This window comes from Herpailurus yagouaroundi, unplaced genomic scaffold (assembly GCF_014898765.1).
Source record: "Herpailurus yagouaroundi ecotype Mexico unplaced genomic scaffold, PumYag 159, whole genome shotgun sequence".
Classification (NCBI taxonomy): Eukaryota; Metazoa; Chordata; class Mammalia; order Carnivora; family Felidae; genus Herpailurus; species Herpailurus yagouaroundi.
Genome location: NW_024412400.1, coordinates 80816436 through 80833865, shown reverse-complemented (window position 1 = coordinate 80833865; position 17430 = coordinate 80816436). Strand labels below are relative to the sequence as shown.

Below are 17430 nucleotides of genomic sequence, written 5' to 3'. Positions count from 1 at the left end.
ATTCCAAAATAGTAATTATAGATCCTATAGTCAAGAACAATATTCATAAAGTATAAACAAGATAGACTATAGGGCAGGGGTTAGAAATTCACAAATTCAGAAAGCTTTGTTGGACAAGATGCTAGGCATCGGGGGCAATGCATAGGGGATCTAATAGGTAAACTGAGGGTCCAAGTGTTTCAGAGATTTGTCCAATGGCTAATCACTAATAAGCAACTGAGCAAAGTCTTGGAATCCCAGTCTCCTGACTTAAGTGTGTTAAAGTCCTCTTTCTATAATATACTGCTATTATGAGCAGTAAAATTATACTATTTAGAAAAGGATTTGTGTTCCTTATTTTTAAGAAGGGATAGGAAAAAATTATACTCAGTAATTTTCAAAACATGTTCCTTTGAACACTAGATTTCTTCATAGGTTGGATGACCATATAATTTATCATCCAGACAAAGATTCTTTTCAAAAGAAAGGAAATGCCGTTATTAACAATGTTGGGATGACAGATATTCCTGAGGGTTTGGGGAGAAGATATGGAAGCCAAGCAGGTAACATCCTCCAGTCCCTGCAATCATACCAATTAGATCCGCTCTATTTTTAACTATTTTACATATTTCAATTTCAAGATTTTATTTTTAAAAGTCTTATGCTTCTAAAAAATTTTTTGAAAAACACCGTACTAAGCTTGCCTAGCAACCTCTAGCTCTGACTTGGCATAAGATGCATAGGGCCTACTCAATCCGCAAAGATCTATATTGTCTATACTCCTATTCATCCTTCCAAACCAAGCTCAAATACCCTCTCTCTCACAATGCCTTCCTGTATACTCAAGGCAAAAATTAATATTTTATTCTATTGCATTTCACTTTTATCTCCATTTAAATATTTCATCCAGTTTTCTAAGAATTAGAGTCACAAGTGTGGCTGTTTGTCTGTGTAAATGAACCAAAGTTTCCTTACCTTAGGACTATTGTTATCTTGTGCCATATAATTCTTTGCGACAGGGGACGATGTCCTCTGTATTTTAGGATGTTAAGCAGCCTCACTAGCCTCTACCCACCATATACCAATAGTATCCTCACCCTAAATGTGAGAATCAAAAATGTCTTCAGACATTGCCAAATGCCACCCCGGCAGGGGGATGGGAGGGTGGTAAAATCATCCCCTGTTGAAAAGCACTGAACTAAAGGAAGTATGTATGATATAACATGGGTATTGAGATCAAACAGATCTGGTCTTAAGTTGCAGATATGGCACTCATTAGCTGTGTGACTCTGGGCAAGTTATCCAACCTCTCTAAATTTTATAGTTCCTTTTCCACACAAAAAAGAATATTAATAGCATCAAGTACAGAGGGTGGCTGTAAAGATTAAACCAACTTTAATAAATGGAGAGTTTGTCCATAAGCTCACATGTGCAGGTACACATATTCATGTATTTTAGGAAGAGTTGGGGAAGTGGAATGAAATGAGGCTGGAATCTGGAGTCAGACTGCAAAGGCCATTAAGGAAGCCTATTACCAATAATCAAAAATACTATCAACAAATCTTCGACAATATCGCCATCAAACTAGGACTTCTTAAAGACCAAGTTGTAATTCACCACAGCATTCCCATTGCCAACACCCTCTGGACTGCCGGGATACCTTTTCATAGATAAATAAATGCTTTTAGATTAGATTACTGACTGCTTCTCCAGTCCTCATCGTAAGCTTCATTTCATGAGAATCCTCCGTGGCCTCAGAATCTGAGTGCTGGAAAGAAAAAGTCGATGCTATTTCATACCCAATGAACTTGGCATCTCATTAGAGTCAGATGCCACTTTATTTCTAGTCATTTCAGTGCTCCCTCTAAAAGGAGGAGGGACCATGAAGACAAAGTGACAATCAGTGCATTGAAGGAAAGGCAGACAAAAGGCCAAGTCCCCAAACTGGCTCTTGAGCATTTCAAGCACCTGAACTCAGTCTGTGTGACAGGAACGCGGTGTCATCTGATATGAATGCCACCAGCCACATACTTTTCTCTAAAAGCTTTTATACACCCACCCCTGGCTCCTTCTTTTATTCCAGTCTCAAAAACAGAGGGTCAAGTTTTAACAACTCTGATTACATAGGAGCTGTGTGCTGGTTAGGGTAAAGTATAGCGGTGTGTGTGGGTGGGTGGGTGGGTTCGTTGGAGGTAGGGGGGAGTGCTGAACGTTCTTCTGGACTTTACAGCAAGTATTTACCACCTGAGTGACTGCACTCCTGGTTTACTTCAGGTGCTGTCTGCCAGCAGTTCACTGCCCAGAGTCTCAGTTTTCCTTATTACAACCATAACTTGCTTCCTGTTTACACTGGGTAAAGAGACCAGGTTTCATGCCTGCAGGCGTGCATTCCTCAGCTGAGCAGGTTTTCCAAACCTTCAGGCTATAGGTTTCAGTGTTCCTCTATAGGAAATGAAGCATGCGGAGATAAAGAATAAATCCATCCAATACCCAGTACCGGAAACCACTTGAAAAGTCACACAGCTGGATAGAATGTTTATATCATCCTGACATATTTTACCTGGAATTATCTTTATGGAGACACCTTGACTGTGGTATGTTCAGGTATGTAGAGAGAAAAAGGAGGATGAGGCAGAAACTTCTTTCCTCCAAGAGAGGTTCCTATATATCCTAATCCGCACCCTCTTCCTATTCCATTCCCCAACTCTCCCCTGCCAACACATATGCGTACATACACATGCTTTGAATTCTAGCTAAAATGAATTATTCTTTATTCAAGAACATTTCATGTACTTTTGTAATTTGCAGGTTCCAATCATCTTTCTTTTATTTAAAATGTATTTCCCCCACCTCCTTTGATGCTTAAATCACTCATACTTTGAGTTTCACTTCAGATATCATTATACCTGTTAGCTTTTGGACTTTCTTGTTCCCTCTTCTGGGCTCCCATAGAACCTTGTGAATCCCACTCTATTAACAGTCTTAGCATATTAAATTATAATTTGTTAATTACTTTTTTTTTTTTACCTTCTCCCTGTACTCTATAAGTGTCTGGAGGGCAAAATCTGTTTTATTCTTCTCAGTATCCCAGTTTACTAGCACGTTGCTCAGCATGTAGCTAGGTGGGTATTCAATGAGTATTTGTCAAAATGATGTGAAGGGAAACGAAAGTTACATTTAATTGCTAACACGTTGGCTCACTTTCATAATTCCCTTGAAAAGAAGGGTAAATATGCCAGAAAAGAGTAAAAAGGATTGGTCTGTAGATCCTTTTGGTTTGGTTATAAAGCATTCATGACCATTCACTGTTATTTACCAGCTCTGGGCTCAGTCATTAGTCCCTTCCAGCAAGACTCTCCACACATCCTAAGAACCCAGCAAGAAAATGGTTAAAACAGGGGAGATGAGACTACAAATTATACATAAAAAGTATGTGAAACAATTGAGGATAATCAAGTTTTGTCAGAAATATATCACATTACATATCACATCAATGAATACACACACACACATACACACACACACAGAATTTCTTCAAGCTCATGTCTATTTTCCTGATTATTTACAAATTATTTGGGTGTGGAAAGGGAGCTAGTTTATTTTAATACCTTAGTCAATTCACTTAATCACTCTAAGTACCCTCATTTTAAAAACAGAGATAGCTATCTTGACCTCACAGGGTTTTTGTTAGTTGAATTGCATGAAAACATGTAAACTGTAATCAATAAATATAGTCTGATTACATAATATTACATGAGATTATTTTTATGTCTTGTAACAAGAAAGTCAATGCCAAAAAATGATTATTTCCTATTCTCACAACTGTTTTATATGAGTAATGCAAAGTATATGCATACACAGATTGGAATAGGTTGGTGAGGCTGAGAGATAAGCAAGAATGTCTGGAAAGAGGCCATTTGACCATCATATTTGCCAGATGTGAAGTGCTATAGAGTTAGTGAGAAGAATAAAAGGAAAAAATAATGTATTTTGACACTGTATTGCATAAATTTGATAGTAATTTTTAGATTACTTTAGGAGACTTGAAGATAATATGAATTTGAATTTGAATGCAATTAATGTGTTTATTAATACTCTTTCCTATGGTACGTGCCTGACCAACCAATCCCATGACTCAGCTTTGATCCAAAGGTGTATGGTCTGAAACCTCTATCAGCAGCTCAGCTTTCTCTCCTGAGCTTCAGACCTAAATTTCTAACTGCCTGACAACTAACCCAATCTCACGTTCCATGGGCATGTCAAACCAACATGTCCAAACCTATTCTTCTTTCAGTTTTCCCCATTCAAATTAATGGAGTCACCATCTTCCCAAGCCAGAAACCACACCATCTTCAACATCTTTTTCTCCTCCACCTACTATATCCTGTAAATTACCTGCTCCCATTAATCCTGTACCTTGAGTATCTCAACATATCTTTATCTTCTCTCCATTCCTACTGTCCTTAAGCCCTTATACCTATTATTTGAGTCATTATGATCATTAAGGGGAATATGCAAGATTAAACTCCAGCTACAATAAATTACTCTGTGTCTAAGAACACTCCTTGTACCTTCATGTGCCTCCACATCTCTTCATTGGATTTAACTTCTGATTTAGTCAATTTAGTGCTCATTGTAAAATCTTTGCATTTTTATCTATTCCTCTATTCAACAGTGCCTTCCACAAAGACATAAATTTTATCTCATTTATGTTTGTATCCTGAACAATAAACCTCTACTTTGTAGGTGTCAGAAGATATTTGTTGAATAAAGAGATTCCAGGTGCTTTATAAGAAAAGACTCTGAGTAAGAATAAATTTGGATTTTTAAGTGTATTTTTTAAAATAAGTTATGGCATCAGATTGTAAATAATTTGGAAATTTTGACTATGTGTAACACAGCTCTACAGGATTTATTTTTCTATACCATAATAGATTTGCTAAATTGAATTAAATTGCTTCAGGTATTTGATTTAGTTATGCATTTTCCCCATATTTTCTACTTTTTTTCCCATTTCATTTATAAGGGAAATGGAAAAACTAGTTTTATATCATCCTTTTAAAATCTTATGTTATGCCAAAATACCCATATAAAAGGAATTCTATATCCACAGAATTGTCTTTCTTCTTTATTCTTTTACATTAATATAACTGAGTATTAATCAAAGCCAATTTTGGAAAATACCATAAAGACAAATAATATTGTGACATAAAACCAAACAAAAGAGAAATTAAGACTCAAAGAACTGGATCAGAGTACTCATCATCTCACATCACAGATGGAGATCACTTGTTTTCAGAAAGAGTTGGGACTTGGGGTGGCCTTTAATAAGAAATAGTTTGGCAAACTATTTGGCCAAATAGTTTGGCCAGACTGTTGCCGGGGGGGGGGGGGGGAAAGCTTTGGAAAAATAGTTTAAGGAGAAAAGCCATGAAGGAAATATACTTAACAGATCCACAAAACAGTTTTATTGACTTAAAATCACTAACCAACGCAACAAGCATTCATTATGCTCACATCCACACTTGTTGTGACACACACACACACACACACACACACACACACACACACACACACGATATTCTTACTCCCATCCAACAAGAGCAGTATAAACACTGAGTTTTCCTTTTACCTTTCTACATTAATTAATTCTATGTTCTATTAACCACAGTCATGGTTTTGGGGGAATAATGATTCTATCCTCCTTTCAACATTTTATTTCTTATCTTCCTTTTAAAATTATTTGATTGTATTGGGGCACCTGGGTAGCTCAGTCGGTTAAGCATCCAATTTCTGCCCAGGTCATGATCTCACAGTTTGTGGTTTCGAGCCCCGTGTTGGGCTCTGTGCTGACAGCTCAGAGCCTGGACCCTGCTTCGGATTCTGTGTCTCCTTTTCTCTCTACCCCTCCCCTGCTCACACTGTCTCTCTCTGTCTCTCAAAAATAAATAAATGTAAAAAGAATAATAATAATAAAAATAAATAAATAAATAAATTTATTTGGTTGTATTTATATGTATCAGAATAAAACAAAGTACCATCAAGAATTAAGAGTAATGCAGTGTCATTTCTCTGTAGCTAATAGAATTTGTTCTTTAATCCCTTACCCTGAATATCTTCTAGCCAAGGACACTCAGGGAATAAGTACTTAATGCATCAAGTATAAGGAAGAGGGGACTTGGCTCAGGAAGTGATGGGTGTAATAACCAAGTCACTTGGTATTTATTTTACCTTACAATATGATACAATTACTATTAATGCAAAAATATATGTTATTTTAATGGCAAAAACAAGACTTCCTTTAGAGGAGGGAAATGGTTTTAGAAAAAATACATTGTCAAGCATTTTGAGTTCTATTACCAGGTGTCTGAAAGGAAAAAAAAAAAACACAAACAGATAAAATACTCTGAACTGTGAAGAAGGAGGAGGAGGGAGAAGAGGAGGAGGAGGAGGAGGAGGAGGAGGGGAGGGAGACAAAATATTTGGGGAGGAGCACGACAGGATCCAGAGGAGCAGAGAGAGGATTATAAAGCAATGCATTAATAATGCATTATTATTAATAGGGTCTTTTACAAACAGAGAGCTGATATTCCATGTGAAATTTGGGCCCATTATCATGATTTAAAAAATTCTCATTCCATCTCCCCAAAGGCCTCATGGAGTCTACTCTCACATCAATGCCTTTGTGTAAGTGTTGTATTATTGTCAGTGATTTTCATTTTGTTCTCTTTTGTTGCTTTTGGGTGGTAGAGTCAGGCTAGGGGCTGAAGTAGGACCCTGGGCTGCAGCATTATAAAACTGGGCTATCACAAGATCGATCCATACAATGAACTAATTTAGTGCCTACAATAGCCTGGAGCCAGAGGTAAGTAAACCTTGAGACCATAAGCCCCTGAGGATGTTTACATAAATCTTGAGAAGACCACTGTCCTATCTGATAGCAGAAGGGATTTAAGCCAACTTCAAGTATACATTAGGTGAAATTAAGACTCCATTTATCTTCTAATCACATTTTGCCTCAAATCATTTTTAAAATAGGAGACTTACCAATTAAAAATATTTTTATACATATACATATTTGCATGAATAGTGTGTTTAAAATCATGCAGCCACTGCAATGCACGCCATCCAACCACAGAAAGATTTTAGGTATAAATTGTTATCTTTTGAATTTACAAGAAACAGAGAATTATGATATTTGGAAGTAAATGACAGCATATAAAGGTAAACATAGCAAGGACAGAGAAGGCAAGGATTTCTAGGCCTATACACACACTCCTGTGTGTATATGTGTTGAAAATATAAAGTTAAATCTTTCTCTGCATTTACAGCTCCATTTTACTTCCTGCCTACCTAGTATCCTAGCACTGCCTGCCTACCTAGTATCCTAGCACTGCCTATGTTTCCCTAGGGGAGATGAAAAAAAAAAAAAAAAAAAAAATAGTAGAAGGACTTTCCCTGCCACTGATAAAATCTATTTGGAGAGATGAGATTGAAAGACATAAAAATACTCTTAATTGCTGTACTGTTTATGGACCATTTACATTCACAATATTCGATTTAACCTTACAATGGTCCAATGAATTTAGGAGGAAGGGCAGTGTTCATTATGTCCATTTTAGAGATAAGACTACCAAGGCCCCAGAAAGAAAAGTAATAAACATAACCAAGAGCCATATCTGACTTCATATTTCACGCTATCCCACCCACACTCATTCTTTTGAATGAAATAATTAGAATTTAATTACATACAGAAAATTATAAGTACCCATACAGAAATTTATACGTATGGCAAAAAACAGACACAAGTATTGCCATTTTTAAATAATATTACACTATAATTTTTTATAAGAAATTAGCAAGGTGGGAACATCACAATATGATTAACATAAATATTATATGTATTTTTATATATAAAACAGCTCCACTGTTTATTTAAAAATTCCTATAAACCTTTTAAAATTTGTATCTGTATAAACCCAGGCTGTATCTTAACTTTTCTTTTTTTTTTTTTTTTTGAGTAGTACATATTTTAGAAGCAGACAGCTTCACCATCAAAGCTAGTCTAATGAGGCTCAAACTGCCTACCTTACAAATTTCGAGGAACTTCTCACTGGTGTACTTCACAGGATGCTCAGTGAAGGTCGCATAAGGCACCTCAGTGGACCATGGGTTCCAGCGAGATAAGAGGGACTGCTGTTCCAGACTCCCCCAGTAGATCCTAAGGCCTTCTCCTTGTCTCCTACAAGAAACAAGTTTCCTTAGATTAGCCATGTGCACTAGATTAAAACAAAAAGAAAAGGATGGGAAACACGTGGTGTCTCAGTCAGATTTATAATGATGCTGAGTGACTTGCCTACTAACTGATTGTTCCAGAAACTCAGGAGGTAAGAATAAAAGGATACATTTGGTTTCAAACATGATGAGTTCAAGGTGTCATTGAGAATCCTATGTGGAAATGTCTACGTGGAAATGTGACTCTGGTGCTGAGGACTGGGGCCAGGGATGGAAACATGGATATTGCTCTCATGCCAATATTCTGACGGTAAGGGTTGGAAGAAAAAGGGAAAGGGAAGAGTCAAGGTGGTGGGTCAGGAAGTGGATGTGTCAAGGTGGCAGGCAGTTTCAAGGAGAAGAGAAATGACAGCACCTTCATTTTCCACAAAGCAGTTAACACAAGAAAAGATCTGGGACTTCAAGAATAGTAGTGTATAGATGATCCTTAAGAGCGATAATGACCAATTCAGAAAAATGCCTGTGACCACAGCTTTCATATCTCATGGTTCTCTATTATCTGTACACATTCTATCCAGCTAAATTGCAGCAACATACATACCATAGCTCGTAAATAAATTGTGTCTGCCTTTTCCCACACTATCGGGTATAGCCCAGGCCTGGATATCTGGTAAATCCAAGTGCAAAGCAAGAGGAAGCTTGGGAATGATGGGAGGAAAGTCGTGGCAGTAGAGTGTGGCCACATTGAATAACAAAATTGTAATTCCTGTGGTCTCTTCTTTTACATGTGCCCATCAGAATTTATGGTTTGTGGTTTTAGACATCTCTGAATGCAAAGAGATCCCTGGAGGTTAAGCCAAGCTCAGGTGCTTTGCATTCAATGAGCTTTAAAACTAAGTTGCCTGTAATTCTAAACAGCCCCATGGAACATCACAGAGCTCTCATTTCTTCTAGAAATTAAATCCTGGGATCTAGAATGAAAACCCAGAGCTTAATTGTGGTGCCTGCATAAAGCTGTTACTTCCTGTATTAAGGAATTCCTTTGGGAATGCTATTGTGGCTTCTGTGTGTTTATCCAAGTAGAGATGTGTATAAACACAATCTCACACATATGCATATGCCACCCCTCTTCCCGGTTGGCTGATCTCTGAGATTCTTCTTCTAAAATGAAAGTACGAAAAGAACCTGGCACATTCTACTGCTCTGTTCTCAGATTTTTTATCATTATGTTTGAAAGCTGACACCCACCCTTTTTTGTACTTAATCCTCTACCCACAAAGAAAAAGTGGAAAAGAAACATATTGTATATACCTCTAAAGTTCTCTTTCTAACCTCTCACCTTACCAGCTGTTATTCTGACATTTATCATCCCCCCAATATGTTCCTTCTGTTTCATTTCTTCTTTTTTTCTTTTTCTTTCTTTCTTTCTTTTCTTTCTTTTTTTCTTTCTTCCTTTTTTCTTTCTTTCTTTCCTTTCTTTCTTCTCTTTCTCTCTCCCTCCCTCCTTTTCTCTCTTTTTCTTTCTTCCTTCCTTCCTTTCTTTCTTTTTCTTTCTCTTTCTTTCTCTTTCCTTCTTTCTTTCTCTCTCTCTCTCTTTCTCTCGGTCTCTGTCTCTCTCTCTCTCTCTTTCTTTCTTTCTTTCTTTCTTTCTTTCTCTCTCTCTTTTCCTGGCCTGGTAATAAACTCTAAGCTCAATTACTATTCTATGCATGCTGGTTAATGGAACATTCTGGCTTTAGTCCATTAAGACAACTTGCACAATGGAATCATTTACTGCTTCATATGTCAATTTATGTGCTGGGTGCAATTTTGCTTTTATCCAAAGGCGATGAAAATCTGCCAAGATAGCTTCTCTAAGAAGTACACTTTATATTATTTTACCTTAGGGAAGCCTCAAATGAAGTTTAACCATGAAATTCAAGAGGGACCCTATTTCTAAATAACCAGTCAATTTGAGCATGGCAATGACATTTCTCAGAGATGTAGCATACTTCTGAATATACAAGTTCAGCCAACTTTCTCTCCTGAGCTCCAATGGTGATACCTAAGAAGATAAATCTACAACTAAAAAGTCTCTCCAAAGGTAAAAAGGTATTCTCGGCAAAGACCTTAGTACCATAGGTTTATGAAAACCTACCATCTCCTCTTCCATCCAGTGTCATTAGGACAATTGTGGGGAACACAGGTGCCTTTATGACCAGGACTGCTTCATTAGTTACTTATGCTCACCATGCAAGATGTTGTGGGAGGTAACAGTGAAGTGAAAAATGCAAAAAAATAGGATGTCAGATAGTCTTGCATTAGAGTCTTGCTTCTGACACTTAATGCTGTGGCACTATGGACAAGCTCCTTTCATTTTCTGAATCCATTTCACCACATGTTCTTTAACATGTCTCCATGTGACATCTCAGGACCTCGGTAACTGTGTAAATGACATAGATGGCTGTGGTCATGACACTACTAACATGCATTCAGTCAAGGACATACAGTATATAAAAGAAGCCTCTGGTTATGGCTTTTGTAGTTTAGAGGCATCAAATTAGCCCCCTGACCACACCTTCTGCTGCAAAGACTATACCAAGCATTGTCCCATCACTCCTAGGGAACTTTAGCACCTATTGTGATCCTTCGCAAACATGTAAAAGCACAAATCGGCCACCATATGATGGAATAACATTTTAATGTTTATAAACTATAGAACGTGAGAGCTAGAAGGGCTCCTGGAACCTAAAGCCCAGTGCTGTCTTTCTGGAGATGAGAAAACTGGCACACAGAAGGAATAGGGTTTTCCCAAAGCCTCACTACACACAGAGGTGAGCTGGTGAGAGCCTTGGTCTCCCAAGACTTCATTTAGGGGTCTTTTCACCATTCTGGACTCTCACTACAAAGTACATTCCAAGTTATGGTCCTGCTATTCCACAACACAGCCTTACTTCCAATCGACACAGAGTTGAAAGAGTTGCCCTAAGAAGACCATCATCATCTGTGGGCAAAAAGCCCATCTAGAGATCTTAGCTAAAGGTCAGAAATGAAATCTCAGTCTCAAAAGGAACTGTAGATTTTTATATAAGCTTGATATTATCAATTATGAGATTGTAGGAAAATAAGGTAGCCCTGGAAGTGAAGAGGGAATTTACAAAAAAGTTAGGTCATCAGGGTAAGAAGACTGATCTTTCTCGCTAAGCACTATGGTCAAGTTAATCAAAGTGGGGGTACAGTCCTAGGTAAATAATGCCAACACCAAATTATTAAGCAAAGGACAATTTGGTAGCTTTCTTCTCCAAATCATACTGAGTGGAAACCTTGGCTTTGGGCATTTCACAGCACCTTTCTGATCTTTGGGTAATACCCATTTCACGAGGAAAAAGATAATGGATGAGCAAGTGTTTTGTATGCTGTAAGGCATAGTAGCAACTATCAAATGTTGAGTTCCTAGTGTGCATTATAATGCTTACTTGTCCTGATAGAAACTTTATATTTTTAATTTTTTTTAACTATGACAACAGTTTTTTCGACTTCTTTGGTAGAAATAAATGAAGCTAACAGGAAATAAGATAAAGAATATCACCAGGCTTAATCAGATCACCAAGTCAACAAACCACTGGAAGAACAGAATTACAAAGGGGAGGAAAAATACCATAAGTCCTGCATAGACAAAACAAGAAAAGCAAATACCTAGCACAGAGAAGGTGTTGGAATCTTCTACAGTTTTCTTCACCTATTGATCCCTCCTCCCCCGCCTGATTCTGAGTCTCAGAAAACTTTTGTGTTTGGCTTCTGCTTTATCATGTTTCGGTGTATATAATTTCCTATTTAAATCCATCAGAGAGACTTTCATTTAGCTTAAAACACCCCTACAGCTCTTTTTTCTTCAGACTGAATCAGCATAGCTCTGTAAAAGTTTTCTAATAGGTTAAGAACAATCTTTTAAATCACCTCACAGGTGATTCCCTGAAACAGTCCTAAGATGTTTATCTTCAATTCCAGTATTTAATCAACATATTCTCTGTGCAGTGTGTTGTCACAGGTAGAGAAATGAATAAGACTCAGTCTCTGAATTCTGGAAGCCCATGGGCTGATCATCTCTCGGCCTATTTTACTATCATCTCTTTCGCACACCTCCAACAGGTACAAATAGAAAACCTCAAGCCTCAGTATAGAATTAGAAGTTTACCTATTACAATTTATTTTGTTCACATTTTTCTCCCCTCAAGGAAACCAGTTTGTTCTGACCTCCATTCCCACAGTAATAGAAGCAAGAAGATCAATGTACCCTTCACTTCTGCTAAATCAAAAAACCTCCTAGAAAGTTCTAGAAGTAAAGGAGATTCTCCATAAGGACTCCTAAGAACTTGGTGGAAGAAGAGGGTTTACAACAGCTGGAGATTTTTAGGATCCTAGACTGTCTTGAGTTGGAAAGCCCTTTAAGAGATGTGGTTCCAATTCCTTCATTTTATAGATATATAAACCAAAGACCAGAATTTTCAAAGATCAGAGTTCTTCCCTTAGTCTTGTTAATTATGGGTTCTACTCAGTGACTCAGACTCAGAATTTGAGTCAAATATGGTTGTTGCCAGGGTGGAAACTTAAGCAATTACTACTTTAAACCATCATAGCAGCCAAACAGATTTGCCTTCTACGCCACAAAAAGCAAAGGCATCTTGAAGAAATGAGGTTTATACAGAAGAAACTATCATCCAAGGACCAAAGGATCAATCATGAAAAATAAATGTTTGAGCAACACCAAAAAGAGGAGCTCCAAACTGAATGGAGGAAAAACTTTCTTCAATAACAAGTTAAGGAAGACAATACATTATTTTTGACAGGAAATACACCTCTCCTTGAAGTCATTTTCAGCTGAACCAGATAATTATGCCAACCGGTCACCAGTTTTGGTTAATTTGCTCATTCCACACATTCTACTTCCTTCAGAGGGAAGCCGTGCAACCTTCTGCATAGCACAACACAGCCATAGCACAACATAGGTATTCTTTCTCATGACTTCCCACTTGTCTCCCATCCTGGCCCTCAAAGATGCTGAGCTAAGGCTTTAAACCACCTGATAGGAGACATGAATGAGGATGCAAGTCTCCAGAAGGAGAAATGGCAGCTTCCATTATTACCTCCACCAGCTGCCCCTCCTTTCTACTCATCTCAAATCTCAAAGTTCCACCACAGAATTAAAAACATAGCTCGAGGCATCAAACCGAGATTTATGAGGAAGCACAGACATTAACTCTTGCTCTAAACTCAGGGCGTGTGCTTGTAAGTATGGGTGAGCAAACAGAGGGAGGCCACGCGGGGGGAGGAGGGCAGGCCGCCAGGGGGAGAGAGCTGTTCAGAACAACACAATATATTTTCTTAATGTCTCCTTTCTCTCTACCTTACAGCCTGTATTGTTGAAAGGCGGGCCTTCTAGAACCATGAAATGTTAGTCCCTTGCTTATTTAATCTGGACAAAAGGGGGGGGGGGGGACTGAGTTGGCACCCTGGAGGGTATTCAATGCTCCTTTCTGCTTATTGAATGACCTCAGACGAAATATTTTCCATGACAAGAACCCAAAAGACGCTGGCACAGTGTCAGACAATAAGATTTGCAGAATGTGTTTACATTCTCTCTGTGTCCCCAGGCTGTTCTAACCCATAGGCAGGTGGTGCCTTTATCTGCTCTCTTTGCTCACCTGGCTCCCTCCCAGAAGTTTCCAGGGCCTTGGGCTCAGTGAGATTAACCATTTACTGGCATAAGTAACCAAGAAATTCTGTGGGTTTCATTACTTGAGGAAGAAGTAAGTGATAAAGTAAAACAGAGCAGCATTGTCCCTAAAGAGAAAATTCTGGGGCAATGTGGTACAGTAGTAAAAACCTTGGATGACAGGTAGGAGGCCTGGGTCCAAAGGGTAAATCTACCACTAACTTGCTGGATAATTTGAACCATTTCTTCGCTCTGGGATCCAGAGAACCATATACAAAACCAGGTAGTTGAATTAGGTCATCTTTAATCTCCTTTCCTTCCCCCAATAAATTAATATCTATGCTGAAAAAAAAGAACCAAAATAATTTGTATTATACCAGTTGGACAAAAAGCCAAAGGATAAATGAGTGATGGAGAAATTCTCAAATGGCTGCTGAGACCCCATCTTTCTTTTCCTAGAAGAAGAAAGGATTTTAAATTACAGTATAAAAGACCTAGAATTAAACCAAAAGCAGAACCCAGAGAAAGTAGGATGAATACTTATAAAAAGGACTACAGAAAAAGGCTATGGAATCTCCCAGGATGAAAGTCCTTAAAAGAAATGTTTCTTTGGTTGGAAAACTTTTTTTTTTAATGTTTATTTATTTTTGAGATAGAGAGACAGAGCGTGAGCAGGGAAGGGGCAGAGAGAGAAGGAGACACAGAATCTGAAGCAGCCTGCAGGTTCTGAGCTGTCAGCCCAAAGCCCAACGCAGGGCTCGAACTCACAAACTGTGAGATCATGACCTGAGCTGAAACCAGATGCTTAACCAACTGAGCCACCCAGGAACCCCAATTTGCTTGGGAACATAAATGTGTTTGTCCGAGAGGTGGGCCATGTTCAGGGCTGAGGTGAAGAAGACTAAGGTCCAAACCAAAGGTACAACCTAAGATTCTGGGACTCACAGTGTGTGTGTGTGTGTGTGTGTGTGTAAAATAACATACAAAGATATTTTATTTTCTAGAACTGGTATGAATGGATTATTTGGATAGAAATCATTCTATTTTTTAACATTTATTTATTTTTGAGAGACAGTGCAAGCAGGGAAGGGGCAGAGAGAGAAGGGGACAGAGGATCTCAAGCAGGCTCTCTGCTACTCCATGATGACAGCAGAGAGCTGGATGCGGGTCTCGAACTTGTGAACTGCAAAACCATGACCCGAGCTGAAGCTGGACACACAGCCAACTGAGCCACCCAGGCACCTGTGGATAGAAATCATTCTAAAACTTACATACTTAATTTTTCAAACAAATTATATTAAAAATAATGAATTCCTTTTTAGCTTAATAAAAGTCATCCCAGGGGTGCCTGGGTGGCTCACTCTGTTAAGCATCCAACTTCAGCTCAGGTCATGATCTCACAGTTCATCAGATCGAGCCCCATGTCCAGCTCTGTGCAGATAGCTCAGAGCCTGGAGGCTTCTTCAGATTCTGTGTCTCCCTCTCTCTCTCTGCCCCCTCCCCTGCTTATGCGTGTGCGCTCACTCTCTCGCTCTCTCAAAAATAAACATTAAAAAAATAAAAGTCATCACAAACCAAATTTTAAGACCTAAAAGGGGTATATTACTAATAATTTATATTTTATGTCCTTGATGCCCTAATTTTACTAAAATTAACAATGAAGTCTAAAAAGTTACCTAGATTAACACTCAATCCTAATATTTTCCTATCCTATATGAAAGCCAACGGTTGTACATGAAGAGTAAGGCTATTTACCCAAGCTCTAAAAGACCCTTAACTGCCAAGTTTTTTAGTTCATATACTGGCTGTCTCTTCCCTCTTTGTCAGGCTGTCATTTTTTCTGCTATCAACATTCCTGACTCTAGCAGCTCGTCTTCTAATTTGCTGTTTCTAAACTTCTATTGACAGGGAACCCAGGATGCCTTACTTTGGGAGTCATGGACAAATAATTAAACAAAACAATACTCTTTCCCCTGCCCTTTCCTGTAAGGGAAATTTATAGCAAAAGCTCTGGTGTCACAGATGACATTTAAGTGGACAGTTAATCCAATAAGGTTGATGGTGAATAACTTTTAGATGGGCATCTAAATGGCTCATGTTTGAGAAAGTCCATTTGGAGTTCTATTATCTGTTAGAATGAAATAAATCAGATCCCAGAATCAATAATGACCATCACCTATCCACCAATGGAGAGGACATAAAATTTTGCCATCCTTAAGTTCATACTCTGCAAGGCTAGCACTGTCATATTCTGTACATGGAGTCTTAAATTCTGATTTCTCCTTCAAACTGTTTAGAATATAACTCTCACAATACATAACAATCACTCTGAGTAGCAACATCATCAGCAAATCCCTGCTAGTATTTCTCAGTAGAGTCTGGAGAAAATGCTCTAGATAAAATTGTAATGAGGACTCAGAGGCAGGAACAACCCCTTAGAGCTGAAGGTTGAACCAAAGAAGGCTTCATTCATTCAGAACACGTTTAGGAGGTCAGAGCGTGGACTGACATAGAGGACATTCAGTGACATAGCTGGTAGGGTCTGCGTATTCCTAGAAGTACTCAGAGTAAAGGTGTGAAGCAGGACTGTGTGTATAGTGATAGAAGAGAAAGGCAGTGAGGACCTCTCTGGTCTAGCTTGTGTTCTTCCTCTTGTAAACAGCGAAGCAAATCAGGAGTGGTCTCAAGAAGGACAACAGTAAGCCTGTTCCTTTCCAGAAAATGGATGGAAAGAAACACACTAGAATATTAACATTGTTGCCACCACAGGATTATTTTCCTTCTTTTAAGCTTCTTACTTTCTGGAATGAGCATGTATTATTTTTACATGGAAATGAAGAACTACATATTTAAGATGTTGCCATCCATCACAACCAGAGCCCAGAATAATTAGTAGCAGCAGTAGGCTGAGACCTCTACATTTCAGTCCTTACACTAACTCACAAGTTTGGCTTATTATCTCTGTTTCACAGAGAGGTCTAAAGCCATCAAGTAGTAAGTGGTAGAACTAGGGTTCACATTCAGGTCTCTCTGGTTCCACAGCCCCCCATAATTCCATGGAACCCTGTGGATGTACAGGGCAGAGACAAAAACAAACATTTACACCGACCAGCTGTGTGTTCCCCTTGTGAGCCTGAGTAAAGACAATCATTATAGAGCTTACATTTTTATTTGTAGTTTCTCCTCACCTGAAATAATCTACCTTCTACCTTTCACCACCATGCTGATTCAAAGAGTTCAGAAAACTAAAAGGGCTTCCTGTTACTTTTAAAATCCAGAAACACTTGCCCAGCCTGTCATTCAAGGCTTTTGCACTACAGCTCCAGCACTCATTTCCAAAACTCAAAGCCACAAGTCCTCAATGAGCCATCCAAACAATTCAACTAGCTGAGCTCACAGCATTTGTGATCATTTTCCCAAAATGAAATTATCCTGTATATTTGTCTCATATCATCAAATGAACTGTGAGCTGTCCAAGAATGGGGTCCATGCCTACATCATGTATGTTCCTCCCATGAGATCTT

The 17430-nt window shown here is 38.4% G+C and overlaps 1 protein-coding gene across 5 annotated transcripts in view; it reads right to left on the bottom strand.

The window, feature by feature from the left end:
- TPRG1 (tumor protein p63 regulated 1) overlaps window positions 1-17430 on the bottom strand; it is a 215739-nt gene that overhangs the window by 6118 nt on the left and 192191 nt on the right. For all 5 annotated transcript variants that reach the window (XM_040481075.1, XM_040481078.1, XM_040481076.1 and 2 more), the window contains one exon: window positions 8068-8221. In XM_040481075.1, the coding sequence (XP_040337009.1) occupies window positions 8068-8221 (154 nt within the window). The remainder of the gene's footprint in view (window positions 1-8067; window positions 8222-17430) is intronic.